Source organism: Salmo salar, chromosome 15 (assembly GCF_965601325.2).
Source record: "Salmo salar chromosome 15, fSalSal1, whole genome shotgun sequence".
NCBI classification, from domain to species: Eukaryota; Metazoa; Chordata; class Actinopteri; order Salmoniformes; family Salmonidae; genus Salmo; species Salmo salar.
Genome location: NC_138305.1, coordinates 39,510,908 through 39,534,352, shown reverse-complemented (window position 1 = coordinate 39,534,352; position 23,445 = coordinate 39,510,908). Strand labels below are relative to the sequence as shown.

Genomic DNA, 23,445 nt, shown 5'->3' with positions numbered 1-23,445 from the left:
GCCTGGTTATGAGATCCCTGGATATGATGCCTGGGCTATGCTGATCTAAGACGGGATACTGTGGCATGAAAACATCTTATGCCGTTTACTGTTGTTTTTGCAGTCTGCGCAGGCTCAGTTTCACATATCATGGGTGTTGTGTGATGACGTTTTCATCTGATTGTCAAACAAATCACTTCAAAAAGTAGGCTACCTGCAGAGTTTGACACACCATTATAATTTAACCTACTATAACTAATTTACTATAATTTCAATTAAGTTCCTGCTTATAATTTCCAACATTCTGATGGCCATTTTATAATTTCCGACATTTGGTAAGCTATTTGTTTGTCGACTATAGTTTGACACATGCAGCTTCTGTCATAACTTGTTGCCCCAGAAGACTAAGTAAAGTGCTCACCAGAATAATGTCTTACATCAATAGAATGAATGCATTAGTAATCTATACTGAACAAAAATATAAACGCAACATGTAAAGTATTGGTTCCATGTTTCATGAGTTGAAATAAAACATCCCAGAAATGTTCCATATGCACAAAAAGCTTATTTCTCTCAAAGTTTGTGCACAAATTTGTTTCCATCCTTGTTACTGAGCATTTCTCTTTTGCCAAGATAATCCATCCACCTGATCAAATGTATTTATATAGCCCTTCTTACATAAGCTGATATCTCAAAGTGCTGTACAGAAACCCAGCCTAAAACCCCAAACAGCAAGCAATGCAGGTGTAGAAGCACGGTGATGTGTGGCATATCAACAAGCTGATTAAACAGTGTGCTCATTACACAGGTGCACCTTGTGCTGGGGGCAATAAAAGGCCACTTTAAAATGTGCAGTTTTGTCACACAACACAATGCCAAAGATGTCTCAAGTTGAGGGAGCGTGCAATTGGCATGCTGACTGCAGGAATGTCCAACAGAGCTGTTGCCAGAGAATTTAATATTAATATCTCCACCATAAGCTGCCTCCAACGTAGTTTTAGAGAGAATTTGGCAATATGTCCAACCGGCCTCACAACCACAGACCACGTGTAACCACACCAGCCCAGGACCTCCACATCCAGCTTCTGAAGAGATGCTGATGGAAATAAATAATATTTCTCCACTGCTGTTCCTGAAACAAAATTAACATTTGTTGTATTATTCTGCAGGAGTTAATATTATATTACTCTACATGTGAGAGGTTATAGGCCTACATTCAGTGCAATATTTCAGTTTCTATTCCATTTAACCAATAGAACTTAAATGAGGAATATTCTGTTTATTCATGGCTACAGGGATACTCATGAGTGGGATATCAAAGGTGCAAATAAGACCTTAAGTGGGATATGAGCTACTATCCGGAATACTGTGGACATGTAAATGTGGTCACTGATAAGTTGACAGGCTCAGTTTCACACACCAAGCCACCTGCAGGAGACAATCCCATCTCCCCCTTCCCCAACCCCTTTGGTTGCTTTGGGTTGGTCAGATAAGGCTTGGTCTAGTGTGGTGCAAGTGCTATGGGTGCAGGAAAAGCCTGAGTTTATACTAAGCTCTCATGGTTAACAAATGCATTAGGCTGATAGAATGTATGGCTGGCTTTCTTTCGAGAATAGCAGAAATTATAATACAGTGCCCTCTGCAATTATTGGGACAGTGACAAATGTTTTGTTGTTTTGGCTCTGTACTCCAGCACTTTGGACTTTAAATGATACAATGACTGAGGTTAAAGTGCAGACTGTCAGCTTTAATTTGAGGGTATTTTCATCCATATCGTGAACCGTTTAGAAATTACAGCACTTTTTGTACAGATAATGTTTTGCCCAATAGAAATGAATGGCAAATAATGTATTGTGTCATTTTGGAGCCACTTTTATTGTAAATAAGAATAGAATATGTTTCTAAACACTACAAAAATGTGGATGCTACCATTATTACGGATAGTTACAGACGCACAAATATCGTAAACAAATATCATACATACTAACCTCTCACCATTACAATAATGGGAGGTTAGCATTTATTTTGGGGAGGGGGTATGATGTATGATCTTTGTTTGTCTGTAGCTTTCTCAGGACTATCTGTAATCATGGTACCATCCACATTAATGTAGAAGTGTTTAGAAACATATTCTATTCTTATTTACAATAAAAGTGACTCCAAAATGACACAATACATTATTTACCATTCATTTCTATTGGGCACAAAATAATCTGAAACAACCGAAACAAACAGCAAATGCAACCAACAAGTTTGTGGAGTCACAAGCTTGATGTAAATAATCATTGCGTGCTAGGAGTATGGGACAAAATACTAAACTTTAGACTACTTTAGTACACATAAGTGAATTTGTCCCCTATCCTTTTGGACCCCTACATTGGAGGACCACGTACAAAAGTGGTGTAATTTCTAAACGTCTCACATGATATGGATGAAAATACCCTCAAATAAAAGCTGACAGTCTGCACTTTAACCTCGTAGTCATTGTATCATTTTAAATCCAAAGTGCTGCAGTACAGAGCCAAAATAAGACAAAATGCTTCACTGTCCCAATAATTACAGAGGGCACTGTATGTCTCCAATAATACATAGAAATACAGTACCTACCATTTTAATTCTTTGTTATTTACAGTGGAGTATGATTGTCATTATCGACAGAACATAGTTTTGTTTGGGTAATCAAAGGATGATGAAACCACCACAGACACAATACACTGAAGTGTAAAGAGAAGAACATGTGTGAACCCCAGCCCCTCCATATGTTGGAGAAGATTGATGTTTCAGTGACGGTTCTTCCTGTGGCCCCTCTGTGGATCTTAAATCAACAATGAATAGGGGGCCACTATAACCACCTGTACACCATGTTCTACTTATCTGGTATTACCCACAAAAATGTGAGACCTTGACGTTGTACTGGGTAATACCGTAGTAACTATGTAGTATAGGCTACAATGTAAAAATGTTTAGCATGGCAATTCAACAACCTCACAGTCAACAGGCTATTATTACTTTAATTTATTAATAGAATACATCTTCAGATCACGTATTATTAGGACCACAGTTGCCACACAATGCCAGGAGTAACCCATTACCACCTTAGCAAGCAAATGTCTAGGACTTGAAACATTAGAAAGTAAATACTGCCACCTTCTGGCTATTTGAGAGTACTGCTGAGATACACCACTACTTCCACACCATTCCAGTTTAGTAAAACAAAAAGCCTTTACTAAATTTCCATATAAACATTGAAATCTATGAAGCACCACAACACAGTCGGCAGTTGTCAGAGATGTCAGAGGTGTCGTACAGAGAGGGTCAGCTCTTTCCCCAAAGGGGGGCCAATGTAGAGTTCCTCTAATAGCAGACTCAGAAGTAGGTCTTGGGTATCCTGGGGCCAGTGGTATATCCTGGTGCTCTGAAGCCAGGCAGGGACATATCTCTGTAGGAGAAAAATAGGATAGGCAGAATCATTACACTCTGGAGAATATAACAACAGTATTAACATGTCTCTGGAAGACAGTGATGGATGGACATTACACTCTGGAGAATATAACAACAGTATAGCCTAACCCAGTGAATGGGAAATCTGGTTATCCACTCACCTTGGTAGAGGAAAATGAAGGCAGCGCTGCTGGATGAACTCATTCTGGATCTGAAATGAGAAAAGGTGATGATCAAAGAAAAACACCTAACGCTGTTATGATATGTCTTCATGGCATATAAAATGTATACTATACAGAAACTATACACACTGTATAGATGACTAGGGTATACACTACTGGTCAGACGTTTTAGAACACCTACTCATTCAAGAGTTTTTCTTTATTTTTACTATTTTCTATATTGTAGAATAATAGTGAAGACAGCAAAACTATGAAATAACACATATGGAATCATTTTAGTAACCAAAAAAAGTGTTAAATATATATATTTTATATTTGAGATTCTTCAAATAACCACCCTTTGCCTTGATGACAGCTTTGCACACGCTTGGCATTCTCTCAACCAGCTTCACCTGGAATGCTTTTCAACCAGATGTGATGGATTATCGCTGCTGAATGCTGAACCATGCTGGTTAAGTGTGCCTTGAATTCTAAATAAATCACAGACAGTGTCACCAGCAAAGCACCCCCACACCATAACACTTTCTCTTCCATGCTTTACGGTGGGAAATACACATGCGGAGTTCATCCGTTCACCCACACCGCGTCTCACAAAGACACGGTGATTGGAACCAAAAATCTCCAATTTCGACTCCAGACCAAAGGACAACTTTCCACCGGTCTAATGTCCATTGCTCGTGTTTCTTGGCCCAAACAAGTCTCTTCTTCTTATTGGTGTCCTTCAGTAATGGTTTCTTTGCAGCAATTCGACCATGAAGGCCTGATTCACACAGTCTCTTCTGAACAGTTGATGTTGAGATGTCTGTTACTTGAACTCCATGAAGCATTTATTTGGGCTGCAATTTCTGAGGCTGGTAACTCTAATGAACTTATCCTCTGCAGCAGAGGTAACTCTGGGTCTTCCATTCTTGTGGTGGTCCTCATGAGAGCCGACTTCATCATCGCTCTTGATGGTGTTTGTGACTGCACTTGAAGAAACTGTCAAAGTTCTTGAAATGTTTCGTATTGACTGACCTTCATGTCTTAAAGTAATGATGAACTGTTGTTTCTCTTTGCTTATTTGAGCTGTTCTTGCCATAATATGGACTTGGTCTTTTACCAAATAGGGCTATCTTCTGTATATCCCCCTACCTTATCACAACACAAATGATTGGCTCAAACGCATTAAGAAGGAAATAAATTCCACAAATTAACTTTTAAGAAGGCACACCTGTTAAATGAAACGCATTCCAAGTGACTACCTCATCAAGCTGGTTAGAGAGAATGCCAAGAGTGTGCAAAGCTGTCTACGAGGCAAAGGGTGTCTATTTGAAGAAATATATAAAATATACAGTATTTTGATTTGTTTAACACTTTTTTTGGTTACTAAACTCAGCAAAAAAAGAAACGTCCCTTTTTCAGGACCCTGTCTTTCAAAGATAATTCGAAAAATCCAAATAACTTCACAGATCTTCATTGTAAAGGGTTTAAACACTGTTTCCAATGCTTGTCCAATGAACCATAAACAATTAATGAACATGCACCTGTGGAACGGTCGTTAAGACACTAACAGCTTACAGACGGTAAGCAACTAAGGTCACAGTTATAAAAACGTAGGACACTAAAGAGGCCTTTCTACTGACTCTGAAAAACAAAAGAAAGATGCCCAGGGTCCCTGCTCATCTGCGTGAATGTGCCTTAGGCATGCTGCAAGGAGGTTACAGGGAGACAGGACGGACAGTTGATCGTCCTCGCAGTGGCAGACCACGTGTAACAACATCTGCATAGGATCGGCACATCCAAACATCACACCTGTGGGACAGGTACAGGATGGCAACAACAACTGCCCAAGTTACACCAGGAACGCACAATCCCTCCATCAGTGCTCAGACTGTCCGCAATAGGCTGAGAGAGGCTGGACTGAGGGCTTGTGGGCCTGTTGTAAGGCAGGTCCTCACCAGACATCAACAGCAACAACGTCGCCTATGGGCACAAACCCACCGGCGCCGGACCAGACAGGACTGGCAAAAAGTGCTCTTCACTGACAAGTCGCTGTTTTGACAGTGACAGGTTGAACCTGGGTGAATGAGCACAGCAGGCAGTTGTGATTATAGGTTTACTGAGATGAACCGCTTTGTTTTTCAGCCCCAGGAGCTGTTACTTCATCGGCCTATTCTGTGTGTAACCAGGGAGGTGGACACTGAGGGTTTATTGACCCCGACTAACCACAGGGAGGAAACTACAAGCACAATATTTGAGCAGTGTATGAACATTACTGTATGCAAGCTTTATGTATGTTTACAAATGACACAGCAGTTTCCTTCTACAGTCCTAGTCTTGAGACTCCATAATCTAAAAGATTCTGTAGCTACACACATGTATCTGATATACTCGTACAGGTACATGTAAGTGTCTACCTGAACTTTGTGTGGAGACCATGCTCATCCTCTCTATCTCTTTCCACGTCTGCCTTGTACTTGGGACTGATGACCACGATGATCAGCACTGACTTCTGCAACACGGCACCTCCTAGTCAGTTCAGTTGTTTTATGTATAGTTTCGTAATTGGATAGGTCCAATTGATGTCCTAAAAATGCTGACAGCTTAGACTTACATCCTTTAAATAGCTGTCCATTCACTTGTTGATGTCCATTCTAACCGTGCTATCAAAGATGTCAATCTGCCAGAGACAGGAAGTATGTTTGAATAGTAGTATTTCAAAGAGTGGGTGAATAAAATAAAATGGAAAACGTACATCTGGTTTAAAGCCCTGATCTGTCAGAAACTTCACAAAGGTAAAGATCTCACTGGCTGTGTCCACAGAATATGTAATGAACACAAACAAAGCATTGTACCACATGGATGCTAATTGTGCTCAAACAAATATTTACAGTACATTTTTGTGGATGTTTTAAGTCCTAATATTGAATTCTTAAAAGCCAAATCATAGGGTGACACAATTTTTGCTTGCCATATGAGTTCTGTTATACTCACAGACACCATTCAAACAGTTTTAGAAACTTTAGGGTGTTTTCTTCTGATTCACCGAAAGTCCACTGTTTAATGAACAATCATCTTTAATGTCTAAAAATGAATGATCTTGGTTTTTCTGAGCGATGGACATTGATACGTAATTACTGCACTCCTCAGATAGACTGATGGTCTTCCTCAGTTCCTGTGTAGCTGTTCCTCCCCCACCTGGTTGCCCAGGGGTCGCTGGGTAGGAGGGCACCACACTGACCTCCCTCATCACCTGTCTGGGAGGGGCGACACACTGAGGAAGATTTAGACTGGAGGCTTTTAGAGCTTCTTGTCCATATAGTCTGTTTGAGCCATGGGAGTCCTAGAGAGGGAAAAAGTGTAGAAGAGTTGAATTTATATTCTAATGCCCAGCAGCAGGGTTTGGAGCCCCACAAAACCCCGGCTAGGGGGCAGTATTGACACGGCCGGATAAAAAACGTACCCGATTTAATCTGGTTACTACTCCTGCCCAGTAACTAGAATATGCATATAATTATTGGCTTTGGATAGAAAACACCCTAAAGTTTCTAAAACTGTTTGAATGGTGTCTGTGAGTATAACAGAACTCATATGGCAAGCAAAAACCTGCGAAGATTCTGAACAGGAAGTGGCCTGTCTGACAAGTTGTTGTTCATCTTGGCTCTTTTTATTGAAGACTGAGGATCTTTGCTGTAACGTGACACTTCCTACGGCTCCCATAGGCTCTCAGAGCCTGGGAAAAAGCTGAATGATATCGAGGCAGCCTCTGGCTGAAACACATTATCGCGTTTGGCAAGTGGCCGATCAGAGGACAATGGGCTTAGGCGCGTGCATGAGTCGACCCCGTGCTTTATTTTCTTTCCTCTTTTTACCTAAACGCAGATTCCCGGTCGGAATATTATCGCTTTTTTACGAGAAAAATGGCATAAAAATTGATTTTAAACAGCGGTTGACATGCTTCGATGTACGGTAATGGAATATTTAGAAATTCTTTGTCACGAAATGCGCCATGCTCGTCACCCTTATTTACCCTTTCGGATAGTGTCTTGAACGCACGTACAAAACGCCGCTATTTGGATATAACAATGGATTATTTGGGACCAAACCAACATTTGTTATTGAAGTAGAAGTCCTGGGAGTACATTCTGATGAAGAACAGCAAAGGTAATAACATTTTTCTTATAGTAAATCTGACTTTGGTGAGTGCTAAACTTGCTGGGTGTCTAAATAGCTAGCCCTGTGATGCCGGGCTATCTACTGAGAATATTGCAAAATGTGCTTTCACCGAAAAGCTATTTTAAAATCGGACATATCGAGTGCATAGAGGAGTTCTGTATCTATAATTCTTAAAATAATTGTTATGTTTTTTGTGAACGTTTATCGTGAGTAATTTAGTAAATTCACCGGCAGTGTTCGGTGGGAATGCTAGTCACATGCTAGTCACATGCTAATGTTAAAAGCTGGTTTTTGATATAAATATGAACTTGATTGAACAAAACATGCATGTATTGTATAACATAATGTCCTAGGGTTGTCATCTGATGAAGATCATCAAAGGTTAGTGCTGCATTTAGCTGTGGTTTGGGTTTATGTGACATTATATGCTAGTTTGAAAAATGGGTGTCTGATTATTTCTGGCTGGGTACTCTGCTGACATAATCTAATGTTTTGCTTTCGTTGTAAAGCCTTTTTGAAATTGGACAGTGTGGTTAGATTAACGAGAGTCTTGTCTTTAAAATGGTGTAAAATAGTCATATGTTTGAAAAATTGAAGTTTTTGCATTTTTGAGGTATTTGAATATCGCGCCACGGGATTACATTGGCTGTAGAGGTTAAGAAACATTTGCTAGTTGACTATAACAACGCTAATATATAGGCTAATAATACAGTGTAGGAAAGTTTAGTGATCCAGGACAGTGGGCACTGGTGAGGGTCCTGCTGAGGTTCCGTAGGGTGAAGATGGTTATAATTGTCACGACTTCCACCGAAGTCGTTTCCTCTCCTTGTTCGGGCAGGGTTCGGCGGTCGGTCTTCTAGCCATCGTCGATCCACTTTTCATTTTCGATTTGTTTTGTCTTGTTTTCTTACACACCTGGTTTCCATTTCCATCATTAATTGTTGTGTATTTAACCCTCTGTTCCCCCATATCCTTGTGTGGAATTGTTTGTTTGTGAGTGCTTGTACGCTATGCTACTGGTGCGCGTCGGGTTTTGTACCCATGTAGGTTTCTTTTTGTATTGCCGTGGGTTTTGGAATTAAAACTGCTCCGGCTATTACCGATCCCCGCTCTCCTGCGTCTGACTTCACTGCCACCATTTCCGCAACCCTTACAATAATGATGATTATAGAGGAGACACATTTGATTTATGGGCTGCTGACATGTGTACCGTCTCTGACACCTGCTGTGCACCGGATCTGGGCCTGTCGATTGATGTGAGAAGACAAAAATGACCCGCCACTATGTTTAACAGCAGAGAAAACCCCCTAAATGATATTTTCTCAACTTGAAATTTCATGACTTTTCCTAGAGTGACCCCAACATTAGTACAGGAGACATAGGTGATGCCTTAAGGAGTGGTCCACTATTTGCTAGCCCGTATACACACACACACACACACACACACACACACACACACACACACACACACACACACACACACACACACACACACACACACACACACACACACACACAATGAGAAATGTTGATTATGTGTGCTGCTGATTGAACTCTGCCAGCAGCTACTGAAGAGGAAGATCACCATGGTTGGCACAGAAAGAACAAGCCTGAGCTCCCCCCTGCACCCCTCACAACAAGGGGGAGAGAGGCCTTCTCATCAAAGTTTGCCTTCACCACCACTCTAGTTTCTTACCTCCCAAAGAGGAACAAGAATGTGGTCCTCCTGAGCACACTGCACAAAATGGCTGAGATCAGTAATCGTGAGGAAAGAAGCCAGCCATCATCCTGGTCTACAACCACAACAAAGGAGGCGTGGACAACCTGGATAAGGTGATTGGAACTTACAGCTGCAGGAGGATGACTGCCCGCTGGCCCCTGGTCATCTTCCATAACATGATTGATGTGTCCTCGTACAATGCCTTTGTGATATGGAACAAGATCAACCCTATCTGTATGCCTAATAAGCGGAACAAGAGGAGGGAGCAGCTGGGAAAGGCACTTGTAACCCCACACATTCAAAGAAGGGAGTGCCTCCCCGCACAGCAACCTATGCAGCGCTTGTGAAAGCTGTTCAGGGGGCTGAATCTTGTCCTGATCCACCTGAGGCTGCAGCTGGGGCAGGCAAGAGGAGGTGATGCCAATTCTGCCCCCCAAAGAAGGACTGTAAAACAAATACAATGTGCTGCACATGTCAATAATACATCTGCAAAGTCCAGGCACACACACCTGCATACTGTCCTACATATGCTAATTAGATTTGATTGATTTGTGTTCGTCACATTTTTGTTTTGTATCTATTATCTTCTATTATTCTTATTTATTGTTGTTGTTTTTGCACCTTGTGGGTGGGGGCAATGGTAAAAAAAATGGGAGAAGACTAGTATTTTGTAGTTGAATTCCTCTTTGTACAGTATATAAGAACAAGAATTGCCAAAAAAGATCAAGACTGTTATTGATTACCTTCAATAAAATGCATTCAAAACTACTCTCTGCACATTTCTGCTACTTTCTTAGGCTATACAAGTGCTATCTCTTGCTGAAAATGTATGTTTACACCTATGCAGTACCTTTAGCAATAATAATAATAATAATTAACCTCTACTTTAGTAAAGAAAACAAGTATGACAGGTGTGTTGTAATAAAAACAAATGGTGCCCACTGATTAAATGCAGTCTTTCTGGATTGTGAAGAAGGAAAACCCAGATATTCACAAAGTTTGTGAAGAATGACAGGTTAATTCTTCATGCAAAATAGATTTGGGGTTTAAAATTCAATTAAGCTGCTTTATTTTAGGGGTTTAGTGAAGGCGGGTCATTTTTTAACCTTAGGACAAGGGGAGTATACAGAATGTTAAGACTACACAAGGTTTAACATCCTGTCTTGGATGCGCTCCAAATCAAAGTCATTACTTCAGCTGCGTTTACACAGGCAGCCCAATTCTTATCTTTCTCCACTACCGTAAATTCCGGACTATAAGCCGCAACTTTTTTCCCATGCTTTGAACCTTGTGGCTTAAACAATGACGCGGCTAATATATGGCTTTTTCCCGCTTTCAATTTTTTTTTCTCAAAAAAAACACATTCTGTGACGTGCTCAGTTTTTTGGCGGTATGAAGCTTTCATTAGACCAATGAAATTGCCGAACGGGTTAAGGTCAATCATGCTGGAAAAGGCATTGTTCGTCACCAAACTGTTTCTGGATGGTTGGGAGAAGTTGCTCTCGGAGGATGTGTTGGTACCATTCTTTATTCATGGCTGTGTTCTTAGGCAACATTGTGAGTGAGCCCACTACCTTGGCTGAGAAGCAACCCCACACATGAATGGTCTCAGGATGCTTTACTGTTGGCATGACACAGGACTGATGGTAGCGCTCACCTTGTCTTCTCCGGACAAGCTTTTTTCCGGATGCCCCAAACAATTGGAAAGGGGATTCATCAGAGATAATGACTTTACCTCAGTCCTCAGCAGTTCAATCCCTGTAACTTTTGCAGAATATCAGTCTGTCCCTGATGTTTTTCCTGGAGAGAAGTGGCTTCTTTGCTGCCCTTCTTGACACCAGGCCATCCTCCAAAAGTCTTCGCCTCACTGTGCGTGCAGATGCACTCACACCTGCCTGCTGCCATTCCTGAGCAAGCTCTGTACTGCTGGTGCCCCGATCCCGCAGCTGAATCAACTTTAGGAGACGGTCCTGGTGCTTGCTGGACTTTCTTGGGCACCCTGAAGCCTTCTTCACAACAATTGAACCGCTCTCCTTGAAGTTCTTGATGATCCGATAAATGGTTGATTTAGGTGTAATCTTACTGGCAGCAATATCCTTGCCTGTGAAGCCCTTTTTGTGCAAAGCAAAGATGATGGCACGTGTTTCCAAGCACCACCCTCCTTTTGAAGCTTCCAGTCTGTTATTCGAACTCAATCAGCATGACAGAGTGATCTCCAGCCTTGTCCTCGTCAACACTCACACCTGTGTTAACGAGAGAATCACTGACATGATGTCAGCTGGTCCTTTTGTGGCAGGGCTGAAATGCAGTGAAAATGTTTTTGGGTGGATTCAGTTCATTTGCATGGCAAAGAGGGTCTTTGCAATTAATTGCAATTCATCTGATCACTCTTCATAACATTCTGGAGTATATGGAAATTGCCATCATACAAACTGAGGCAGCAGACTTTGTGAAAATTAATATTTGTGTCATTCTCAAAACTTTTGGTCATGACTGTATATCTGTTCTGTTTAATTCTATGAATACTGTAGTCATATACAGTACATCATGTTACTTATACTGAGGAGGCATGTGTGCTTGGTGACTTGGAGGGACAGAGTTGATGTTGTTTAAGTCAGACGTGAGAGGAAGAGGGGCTTCTACGTGTTCTGCTCCTTTAAGGGAACAGTCCCAAGGTCGTGGCCAGCTAGGAGGACCAGCGAAGCCCTCCACTTCCGCTGGAGAAGCCCAGATAAAGAGAAGTCCTCATCCTCAGTCCACTGAGCCTTTTCTCTGTAGGGGTGTAACCTGAGGTTGTCAGGGTGGGGGTCTTTCATCAGGCAATCAGGGGTGTGGGGGGACATAGCTTGCTGATATGGCCCAGGCAGGGAAGGGGCTCTGGGCGGGGGTGGAGGCTGACCCTGAGGGTCCTCCACTGGGCTTCTCCAGGGGTCCTTGGGGTCGTCCACCTGGCCTACGTCATTGACAGTCACCTCAGGGGCGAACCAGCCCTCTTCCTTTGGCCCACAGGTCACAGTAGGTCCAGGGCTGATAATGTCATAGACTCATCTGTCTCCAAACGAATGCTTCTATGACAACAGGAATCTGACAAAAATAAAAAGAGAGGTTGTTATTCAGCTTAAGCCTTTTAGAAGAAGTAAAGGACGAAACTATTTGTTATAACTAGGAGTGAGTTTAGTGAAGTGTAAGGTTAACTTTTCTGTCTGTTAAGTGTAGTAGTTTTTCCTGTAGTGTAGTAGTGTTTCCTTTAGTGTAGCTGACAATTCCATACCGTGATAGAGTCCATTCTTCTCTCAGGAGGGATAGACTTCTTGTGAAACTGAAACAAACGCGGTATTACAGGAATAAACGTGGTATATCAGGAATAGAATATGAACTATGTGGATAGCAGCATGACATGACACTCCTGGCAACACTTTTCAGAGCCTTGTATTCACAAGTGAAACAAACTGTTTTAGAGTGAAACAGATAGCAGTGATCTATAGCTATCATTCTAGATCGATGTAAAGCACTTACCACTTCACTATACAGAACTCAAAGCAGTCCTTTGGCGACAAAGAGTCACTGTAATACATACGATTATAACCAGTCAAATCAATGCTCCTAGAAAGTGAACTTTGTCATTCTTTCAAGCAACTACTGTAAACCTTCCTGCATGGTGTCTGTGAATGAGTAATAAAAAAACAAGTCATCTACTAAATTCTCCCGACTTCAAACAATGAAAACAAGTTAAAACTTACAGTAAAGTGTGCCATTTACAGTCACGTTTAACAGTTAAACCTGAGCCCAGCCCCACTCAACTTTACACACCTATCTGTGCCAGAGCTGTGTATTCGCTGGCTCCCTCTACATGCAAATCTGCTATGAGGCGAACAGCAAACATTCCCACTATTTATGTTTGAAGAAGAGATCAGCTCATGCAAAGCAGAGAAGTTCCTTTGCACAATATATGGAAATAATGTGGGTCATGCAGTTCACGTCTGCCAATCAGGTTGTTCTCCAAACAGAGCAGGAATTCTGCGACCAGTCATGATGAACCTTGTAGTTTGAACTGATAAATGACGGTACTTGTGGAATGAGATAGTGAAAACATACCCACAGATATGAAGGCACTTGGTTAATGGAAAGTATACCGCTCATTAAAGTGAACACGCTTTTAACCTCCACACGAATGGATATAAAATAACCCACACGGTTTGGTATTGTAATGAACATTTTTATGTTTGCGCTTTTCTTATAACTAATTTCTGTGTTCATGCAAGTGGCTGACTGTACAAATCCTCACTATCAGTAGCTGCAAGTTGGCAGTACGCCCAGACCTTGTTTTGAGAACAAACAAAATATATCTCAGTTTCAAGGTCTAGCTTAGAGAGAAGAAGCCTCGTGAGGTATTGGTCTGTCACGTTATGAACCAGTATTGGTCTGAAATGAAACAAAATGGTAAAGATGAATTAACTATGCTAAATCATGCAAATATAACTTGTCTGTGTATAGCCGTATGAAAGACAACTGCTGGGTCTGCCTATGGCAGAGCTCCTGATTGACGTGTGCTATGGTGCATTGAGTTGGTTGGAACCTCTCCAGGGCGCTGACAATAAACAATGATTCACTTAAGATTGACTTCGAGTGTCCCTGTGTAAGAATTTCCACGTCAGTATAAATTCAAATGTTGTTTTACAAGTTGAGTTTTCTTTGTTTAGAAAAAAGTCCATGTAGGCTAACAAACACTATTCAAACATAGTTTATAACAACACAGAACAATCCTACAAACATACAATAAAATACAAACATTCAAACCAACAATTATAGAAATGGGTATCCAGTAAAGAAAACAAGCAATTCTAAAAGTTGTTCATATTCAAAAGTAGTCCAATCACCATGTCCTCCGTTCCCCCCTGCTTTCCTAATGAGGTATATAAACCCTGGACTGCTAATACTATGTATTGGCCATTGAAAGTCACAAGGCGATCGGCCATATTGTCACTCCCCAGTAGGAGCAGTCATCCATAGGAATGAATGGAATTCTACAGTATTTCAATTCAATGGTTCAAGGACAAAATTATATGTATTTAAGTATTTTTTGTTGTTGTAGTAGGGACGGTAACATTAGTACTCTCTAAAAAAAACGACTTAAAGGAATTTAAAGAAATATATTTGCATTAAGGTGTCGGTAATACGATAAACGTGTCAAAAACTAATGTAGACATTGCATTTTATAGCTTTACATTTTATAGCTTTACAATGGAGAAGTTCCAAGATGGCTGTGCAGTGGCTTCAATACAGCACCTCCTGTCAGTCATGCAGGGTTTATACACATCATCCCCCCCCCCCCCCCATTCTCCTCCTCTCTACTGGGTCTGTTTGAGGTTGGTGAGGACTACAGTGATGGGGTCTCTGGTCGGCGGTGTTTTATGGTCCACCAGAGAGAACACCTTCATTGTGGTCTGGGTGAGGAAGGAGCCCAGCTCTCGGGCCTTGGACTTGCAGGTGAGTGTGTGGAGCAGCTCCTGGCGGAAGCGCCGGCTCACCATGCAGTAGAGCAGGAAGTTGGTGGTGGAGTTGAGGTTCTGCAGCATGTTGGCCAGGTCACTAATCAAGTTGATGGGAATGCGGTAGTCGTTCCGGTCGAACCAGTCGTGGTTGTACTTGGTGCGCAGGATGCAGTAGGTGACGAAGCGTGGCAGGCTGAGCACCACGAAGGTCACAGACACTGTGCCCAGCAGGAAGATGGTCCTCCGCACCATGCCCTTGGTGCTCCCCCCCCGCATGACCCGCCGCTCCTCCTTGGTAAACATCTTTCTGACACGGGTCAGGTGGTGGCCGATCAGCGAGTTGAAGATGATGACCAGGATGATGGGGATGCCACCAGAGAGGAATGTAGTGACCCACACCAGGACAGTAGAATAGATATGGCCCCTGTAGTGACACCAGGGCAGAGTCACATTCTTCCCCTCTATGGTGAAATTCTTCGGCGTCACCACGTTGATCCAGCCCATGGGCACGGAGGCCAGGTGTGAGACCAGGATGATAGACACACAGGTCAGCCTAGTAACCTTGGCCTGGGAGAAGTGCTGCTTGGCAGACGTGCTGCTGAGGACCAGGTAGCGTTCGATGGTAAACACCACCACAATCCAGGAGGAGCTGTACAGGGAGCCGTACTGCAGGAAGCCCATGATGCCGCAGGCCGGGTGGGAGTGCCAGAAGGGCTGCAGCTGCCAGAAGGTGAGCGTCAGGTCCAGCAGGATGACCCACACCAGGTAGAAGGTGTCCACGATGGCCAAGCAACTCAGGTAGATGATGGCCGTGTCAGACATTCCACACTTCCGGAAGCAGATCACGTAGAACGTGAAGAGATTGGCTGAGGAAGAAGAAATAGAATGGCATCCGTTTTGAGTTGTGACATTTCCTTTTCAATTGCTCTCACAATAATTCATGAAAACAAGTTCTGAACATCACACAGACACAAATACATTTAGGAAACAGCACAAGCAAGATAGAAGATTCACACACCTGGGATCCCCAGAATGCACAGCAAAGGGTAGTAGACCTTCTGAACAGTGATGAAGCCACTGTCCCCCTCCATGTTTCCGTCCTCCTCCTCAGCACCAGGCAATAGCAGATATGGCAATGCCTGCAATAAACCCATTAAGGTTAGCTGGATGGGAGAACATTATTGACACGGAGATGAGCACAGTGTTCTAAACAATATGTGGAGAAGGACCGAGAAGGGTTACATATTTCTCCCCCAAAAACACTTTGGTTTTTACTAGGCCTTTATGGATATATTATGATTGGGGTTGGTTATTTGTTGACGAGACATTAAGGGTACATTTCAATGAGAAAAGGAAGTACTCAAAACAGATTCGTCAGACTTCATGATCACATTTGAAAAGCTTCCATACATCTCAAGGCAAGGATTAACGTACGGACAGCATTTGATTCAGTGTCATATACCGTGAAACACTGTGAAACTGGTGATGACTAACACGATAGCTATGTCAACAACAGCAAAGGATATTTACTGCCTGAAACATGCAAATATCTCATCTGTCAAGTCTCTACAGAATAAGAGAGTACAACATGACGACCCTTGTGTACCTATGACCTTGAAGGGTTTCTATAGGTGCCTAAATGACTCTGTGGTAATGTATCGACGTTGACCAGGAGACATGCAGATGAGGGTGAATTTGTGCTGTTATCATATATCTGTGGTTTTCTTGGAACTGGGAAACATAAAAGGCAATTCCACCTGTGTCAATATAGCACTAACACCATTTTATACCCGGATGGCCATATAGCAAAGTCAAATCATTGGAAATTAGCAGAACACTTGGAATGTCATAGACTTTAAGCACAAGTAAATCTATTGTAGCCTATACAATTTTATATATATATATATATTTATATATATATATATATATATATATATATATATATATATATATATATATATATATATATATATATATATATATATATCATGATACTGCATGACTAAGTGCTAGAATCTACTTGCTGTACCTTTCCCATCCCTTTCAAAATGAATAAAACAAATGGAAAACTGTATGATAAATTTAACACTACTGAGAGTTTAGATTCCAATATTTTATCAATAAAATGAAAACACATTTACAACCCCCCCAAAACATGCACTTGTCTACAATAATCCCATCAATGTAAGCACATACTTAACAATAATGTGTTAGTACAGGTTATTTACACGGAGGGGCAGGCCTGCTGGTAGAGTAGAGATCCACAGTGTTGGCAGTCCAGTCCAGTCCAGTCCAGTCCAGTAGTATTAGGTGATGATGAGGACCAAGTGAACCAGCTGCAGGTCATATAAAGCTTCTCTATCTCTCTCCCTCTCTCTCCGGGCAAATCTACATACAGGAAGGAGGCCTCATCTACAGGTGTCACGTCACCAGAAGCACAGGTGGACAGACAGAGCTGCACAGCGTAGGACAGACCTCTGTAGGGTTTATATTGATCTGTGAGATCCAGGCCATGATAACCAAAATGGTATCATTTGCGATTGAATAAGATCCCTATAATGTCCTTATAACAAATGAAGTATTGATTGAGATATTGTTATTGTGATGCATCCAAGCAGATGTATTACAAGTCACCATGATTCATCAATGAAGTTACCAATCGTGGCAGCTGTTGGTGAATAAATGAAGATATTTCACTCAGGCTGTTTACCATTGAAAACAAATAGCCTGTTCCGGCCTACTTAACTGGGTGTGTCTGAATGTCTCCCATAGTCACCAAAGCAATAGCAGTTGGGTCTGATCTACTTAGCTAATTGACTTTAATTGAACCCCCCCCCCCCACACACACACACACACAATTTTGGGGGTATAGACAGCTGAGTGAGGTGCCTCGCTTCCTCTTCTGTCTCTGAGCTCAGTACACCCCCGCCAGTGACACACTCACACACGGAAAAGACTCCATCTGGTGGTCTGAACAGAAAAATAACACTCACTATCAGACTGGTCTTGTTCAAGATTACTGTAGAACACGGACAGAAAAAAAAGTGAATAACGTTCCACACTTGCCTGCTAACATAATGCTTTTTCTATTACAGAGATTGTGCAGTGACTCTCGCCTGATAACAGACACGTGTCCTGCAGCTTATCAGCCATCACGACTCGTCCCATAAACATTGATTCAGAAATCAAATAACGGAGAACAAACAACAGTACTGATGCTGCTGCTGGTAGTGATTATATGACTAAACACTGAGCTAGAAAGCTGTGTATTTGACTCTGATGTGTGAGCCTGTCATAGCTGAGCTGTCCCTAAGCAACCTTTACCAATGTAGTTGATGAGCTACATGATGAGGTGTGTCACTACTGATTGCCTGAGCTGCAGACTATGTGTGTATGCGTGTCTGGCCATAGTGTTCCCTTGTATCTACCTGGCACTGGTGCCTCAACCCGCTGCAGGCCTGCCCTGAGTTCATGGACCAGTCATTTAGCACCTCCTCAGGTGACCAGCTGGCCGCTGGCCCGCTCATCATACAGCTATGGGGGCTGGAGAGACCTGCTGGCTGCTGGCCCTCTCCTTATCATACAGTTATGGGGCTGAAGAACCACAGCTGTCAAAGGTCCAGTCTGTCAGTGAGACAAAAGAGAGCGAGTGAGAGAGATGGAGAGCAGCCCTGTTTATACCTGGTTCTAACATGCGTCCTTTGTCCTGAAGGATGCATGTTAACGGCAGGTATAAACAGGGCTAGAGAGAGTCTTCTTCAAAACTCTTCTTTTTCACCCTGTAGCAACGCCTGGTGGTCATGAAGGCAGAGATGGACAAGCCTAGTGGATTACAATGTCCAGACACACACGACGTATAGAAGCAGCAATTCCATAAAAATAAAATAAGTGTCTTGGAAAGAGTGTAAAATGTTTATTGTTCTTTTTGAATTTCAAATGCCAAGTCACTGAATTAACAAAACAGAAATGTAAAAAAAAATTGAAAATGGAAGAAATAAACTAGGAAGGTTACTGACACTTTTAAAACCATGAAGCTGTAAAACTGGAAAACAACGATGGGGTTCAATCTTAAACAGATCCCGATTATCACTTTAACCGTCTTAAGATAAGAACAAATACTACATTGAGCCTAAACAAGGTCAAGCTTTACAGCTGGACGCTTCACCAGTGTCTTTCAACATTCCCCTTGAAGATACAGTACAACCCATTCCTCAAAGATCTAGCAATTAAGATTAAATAAAACATACTCTGAAACAGAAGACACAAGACTTAAAATATCCATGTCAGTTTAAACATAAAAAGGTAAAGTAATCCAAAGGAAGTGGTCCAGAGATGAGCTGAGAAAGGATCCTACTGGTGGTGCTGTACTGCATACAGACAGACCTAGGGTGGGACATGAGTATTGAGGTGCAGGTGAATGGGGACATGTCACTGTTCACAGAGGGAGGAAGAGACGTTGCCCACAAAGACTTCCCAGTACATGGCTACACATCAGGGAGGAAACAAGGTCCATGAGATGGATGCCTTGGAATGGCTGTTAAAATGGAACTCTGTATACAAGTTCAAATAAGACCATTAAATGTAGACATACATCTTTCTCTTCTTAAATAAACGGTATGCCCTTCCAGTACACACTAAATAATACCTGGAAAGACAGATTTTTTCCCGTTATTTACTTTTCTTAAAATCTGGTAAGCGAGAAGAGATATGTTCAAAAGTATAATTCTTACACGTTTGGCTGTAATTACAAAATGTAACATACATTATTTGTAAAATAACTTTGTTACAGCATTAGCCCAACATCTATTATTATGAGGAGGACAAAGCTATCTCACATTGATGAATCATATCAAACTTACTTCATAAGAAGCATTGCTAAAAAAAGGGACTACTTTGTCATGCTAGCCTGAAGTCGGTAAAACAGATGGCTTTGCAAAGAAAGGAATGTCCTGTAGAATCTGGATTGGAAGAGAATCTGGATTGGAAGAGAATCTGGATTGGAAGAGACCAGATATCTTGAGATATTGGTCTCATGGTGCACTTTTGAAATGGTCAAATTTCTTTATTATCATCGTCATCATCATTATTGTGCTAGAGAAAATATGTCAAACAAACAAACCAACAAAATAAAGCCCAAAAGTTAAGCAAACAAGCTGTTCGTATTTACATTGAATACAGGCATTTCATTGCATCATGACAAACCCAACCACACCCAAATCTCCCTCCCTCCCTCCCTCCCTCCCTCCCTCCCTCCCTCCCTCCCTCCCTCCCTCCCTCCCTCCCTCCCTCCCTCCCTCCCTCCCTCCCTCCCTCCCTCCCTCCTTCATAACCCATCCACGCCCAACCTATTTAACCCAGCCCCAGCTAGATCAAACCCCACTCTCCCTCACACACAAAACCTCTGGTATCCAGTCTGTTGAGTTTCAGGGTCAGCAATGGAGAGTGAGGAGAGTTGAGACAAGATGCTCTGTTAAGTTGAGGAAGATGTACAGGTCCCTGGTCCCTGGTGGGGCTCCAGAGAGCTACGGTTCAGTCCAGTCCTGTTCCCAGCCCAGAGCCCAGCGTTTAGAGGTTGTCCCCTGGCTGGTACTGTGGCTCCGTGGCCGTGAAGTAGTCCTCCAAGAAGGCCTGCAGGTATTCGAAGGTGGGCCTCTCCTCGGCGTCCTTCTTCCAGCACTGCACCATGAGCTCGTGGAGGGAGATGGGGCAGTCCTGGGGACAGGGCATCCTGTAGCCTCGCTCCACCTGTTCCAGCACCTCCCGGTTGTTCATCCCTACACACACACGCGCCGGACAAACACAGACACACACACAGACACACACACACAGGAAAAGAGATAGACTGAAGTTCAGTAACTACAGCAGAGGTTTTTAAAGTAACCGATAAGACAGTTCAATGAAAGACATCAGCTTTGACCTCTAATGAATGACCTTAATGACAGAGACATTGAGTTTTAAACCTCAGAGATGCTGATCTTAAGGCAACATCTGGACCTGGAAAAGCATTTATGTAACACAGGGGTTACAGGTTTTACAACCTGGGGATGTGTGAATGGCTTACTATCTGTTTTTGACTAGCTAAGAGATGTAGCCTCTGCATCAACAAGAAGAGTCCGGAGAAAGGGCCTCAAAAGCTGCTAAGACATCTGTTAGGGTGATGCTATTATCCCCTTAGCTCCAGCTTGGCCTCCATAGCGTGCAAGCCCTCCCCTCGTGCCCATACCCTCCCTCCCTCCCTCCCTCCCTCCCTCCCTCCCTCCCTCCCTCCCTCCCTCCCTCCCTTTTGCACACCAGCTCAGTGAAGTGGCCCATCTAGACAAACTTCCCCCCCCCCCTCCCTCCCTCCCTCCCTCCCTTTTGCACACCAGCTCAGTGAAGTGGCCCATCTAGAAAAACGTGTTCCCCCCCCCCCCCTCCCTCCCTCCTGCACACCAGCTCAGTGAAGTGGCCCATCTAGACAAACGTGTTCCCCCCCTCCCTCCCTCCCTCCCTCCCTCCCTCCCTCCCTCCCTCCCTCCCTCCCTCCCTCCCTCGCGCTGATCTCAGTCAACTCCCTGCCCCTGACCAGTCCTCTCACATGGGCTAGCAGCGGCCCAGAGGCAGACCCTGGATTAACGGTTAGAAATCTCTGATTCTGGCAGGAAAACAAAGTTACTCAGCCATAGTTAGACCTCTTCTTTTCTTTAGTGTAAACAGCAGGAGCTGCCTGCAACTTGGTATATAAGTTGCTGTTGTGATTTATAATTGCACCATAGTCCTCTACCTATTCTTAATACAAGTGAGGCTTATCCATAATAGTAACTTAATCAAAACAAACACAACACACATCGTCTTGAGCTCTGTCAGGATGTGGACATTATATCACATGGGTTGCGTCCAGAAATGGCACCCTCTACCCTACATAGTGACCAGAGCCCTGTGGTGCCATTAGAGACGAAACCATTGACTCTCTGGTCATCTGTCTCTTGATCCTCCTCACCTGGATAGGGTACCCGTCCCTTGGTGACCAGCTCAGTGAGCAGGATGCCGAACGACCACACGTCTGACTTGATGGTGAACTTCCCAAACAGAGCAGCCTCCGGGGCCGTCCACTTAATAGGGAACTTAGCACCTGGGAGAGAACAGAGGGGGATGAGTGGATGGCAGGATGTAACTTAGCTACATATGGCTACCGGTATTCTGTCTCTCCAGAGATGGGAGTGTCTCTCAGTGTCTCTGATCTAGTCTGTAGTACAGTGGTATAGACAGACAGTGAGCCATTGACATCCTGTCTGGGTGTGATGATGCACACAGTATTGTGTTGGAATAACTCTCTTCATGAACTAAGGCAATCATTAGTGTGTGTGTGTGTGTGTGTGTGTGTGTGTGTGTGTGTGTGTGTGTGTGTGTGTGTGTGTGTGTGTGTGTGTGTGTGTGTGACCTCACCTTGCCGTGCTGTGTACTCATTGTCCTCAATCAGCCTGGCCAATCCGAAGTCGGCGATCTTACACACCAGGTTGTCCCCGACCAGGATGTTAGCCGAGCGCAGGTCTCTGTGAATGTAGTTCATCCTCTCGATGTACGCCATGCCTGCTGCCACCTGGAACACAGACAGACAGACAGACAGACAGACAGACAGACAGACAGACAGACAGACAGACAGACAGACAGACAGACAGACAGACAGACAGACAGACAGACAGACAGACAGACAGACAGACAGACAGACAGACAGACAGACAGACAGACAGACAGACAGTTAAATCACTGAGTTAAACGTAGTTCCAGAGAGAATACAACACACGGTGACACAGCCCCGTCCTGAAGTGTCAGTGCTGCTGAGTCGTCTTGTTTGTGAAGTCACACAGTTATATAAACACAGAGCTGAGTGAGTGACATCTTTATCAGGGCTTACCTGGGCTGCCATGTCAACCAGATTGGGTAGCTTCAGTCCTCGTCCCTCCCCATCCTTCAGGAAATCCAGGAGGCTTCCTACACAACAGGAGATATCTGTTGTCAGAACATGCATTTGAAATAGAAGATCTTTATTGAAACAAGTCTTCTGAACGTCAGTTAACAGTCTGACCAACATGTGGGATTCCTTCCCAGCATGCCAAAGAAACAATGATCACATCAAAGTTTTCATCAAATTTGTTTTATACTTAATTGACTGATCTGAAGCTCTTTCTTGTGGTGCTCGTAAATGTCAGCTTGTTGGCCGACTGTGCCATAGTTAACTATAGGCTTCAATTATTGTTGCCCTGAAAAAACACACAGGGCTTGCAACAAGGCAGATGGTTACATAGTCTATCTAGCTAGGCCTACAGCGTGTCACTGAAGGTGCTGGCTCAACACAGTGTCAGTGTTGGATTATTCTTTAAAGAAATATTGAGTTCTAGGGTCCGTTTTCTCCATAGAATCGTCGCAGAGTACGTGGACAAAGGTATTGTATTGTGTGTGTGTTTTTGTGTGTTTTCTGTGTGTTACAACATGAACT

At 43.0% G+C, this 23,445-nt stretch overlaps 2 protein-coding genes and 1 long non-coding RNA gene across 6 annotated transcripts in view; all 3 read right to left on the bottom strand.

The window, feature by feature from the left end:
* Nucleotides 1-10,176: 10,176 nt before the first annotated feature.
* Nucleotides 10,177-13,476, bottom strand: LOC106571346 (uncharacterized). The gene is made up of 3 exons (XR_006759079.2): nucleotides 12,994-13,476; nucleotides 12,749-12,796; nucleotides 10,177-12,561 (listed from the first exon to the last, which is right to left on the bottom strand). It is a non-coding gene; the product is annotated as an uncharacterized LOC106571346 (long non-coding RNA).
* Nucleotides 13,477-14,770: 1,294 nt separating this feature from the next.
* On the bottom strand, nucleotides 14,771-16,503 carry LOC106571338 (putative G-protein coupled receptor 139). Its single transcript, XM_045695240.2, has 2 exons — nucleotides 15,988-16,503; nucleotides 14,771-15,835 (listed from the first exon to the last, which is right to left on the bottom strand). Exons 1-2 carry the CDS (start codon nucleotides 16,121-16,123, stop codon nucleotides 14,826-14,828), a joined length of 1,146 nt encoding a protein of 381 aa, XP_045551196.1. The 5' UTR covers nucleotides 16,124-16,503; the 3' UTR covers nucleotides 14,771-14,825.
* Nucleotides 16,504-20,289: 3,786 nt separating this feature from the next.
* The window catches only part of LOC106571317 (tyrosine-protein kinase Fyn), a 72,244-nt gene continuing 69,088 nt past the window's right edge, over nucleotides 20,290-23,445 (bottom strand). For all 4 annotated transcript variants that reach the window (XM_014144246.3, XM_014144248.3, XM_045695647.2 and 1 more), the window contains 4 exons: nucleotides 22,864-22,940; nucleotides 22,395-22,548; nucleotides 21,949-22,080; nucleotides 20,290-20,743 (listed from right to left, as the gene is read on the bottom strand). In XM_014144246.3, coding sequence (XP_013999721.1) covers nucleotides 20,535-20,743; nucleotides 21,949-22,080; nucleotides 22,395-22,548; nucleotides 22,864-22,940 — 572 coding nt within the window. In that variant the 3' untranslated portion in view covers nucleotides 20,290-20,534. The remainder of the gene's footprint in view (nucleotides 20,744-21,948; nucleotides 22,081-22,394; nucleotides 22,549-22,863; nucleotides 22,941-23,445) is intronic.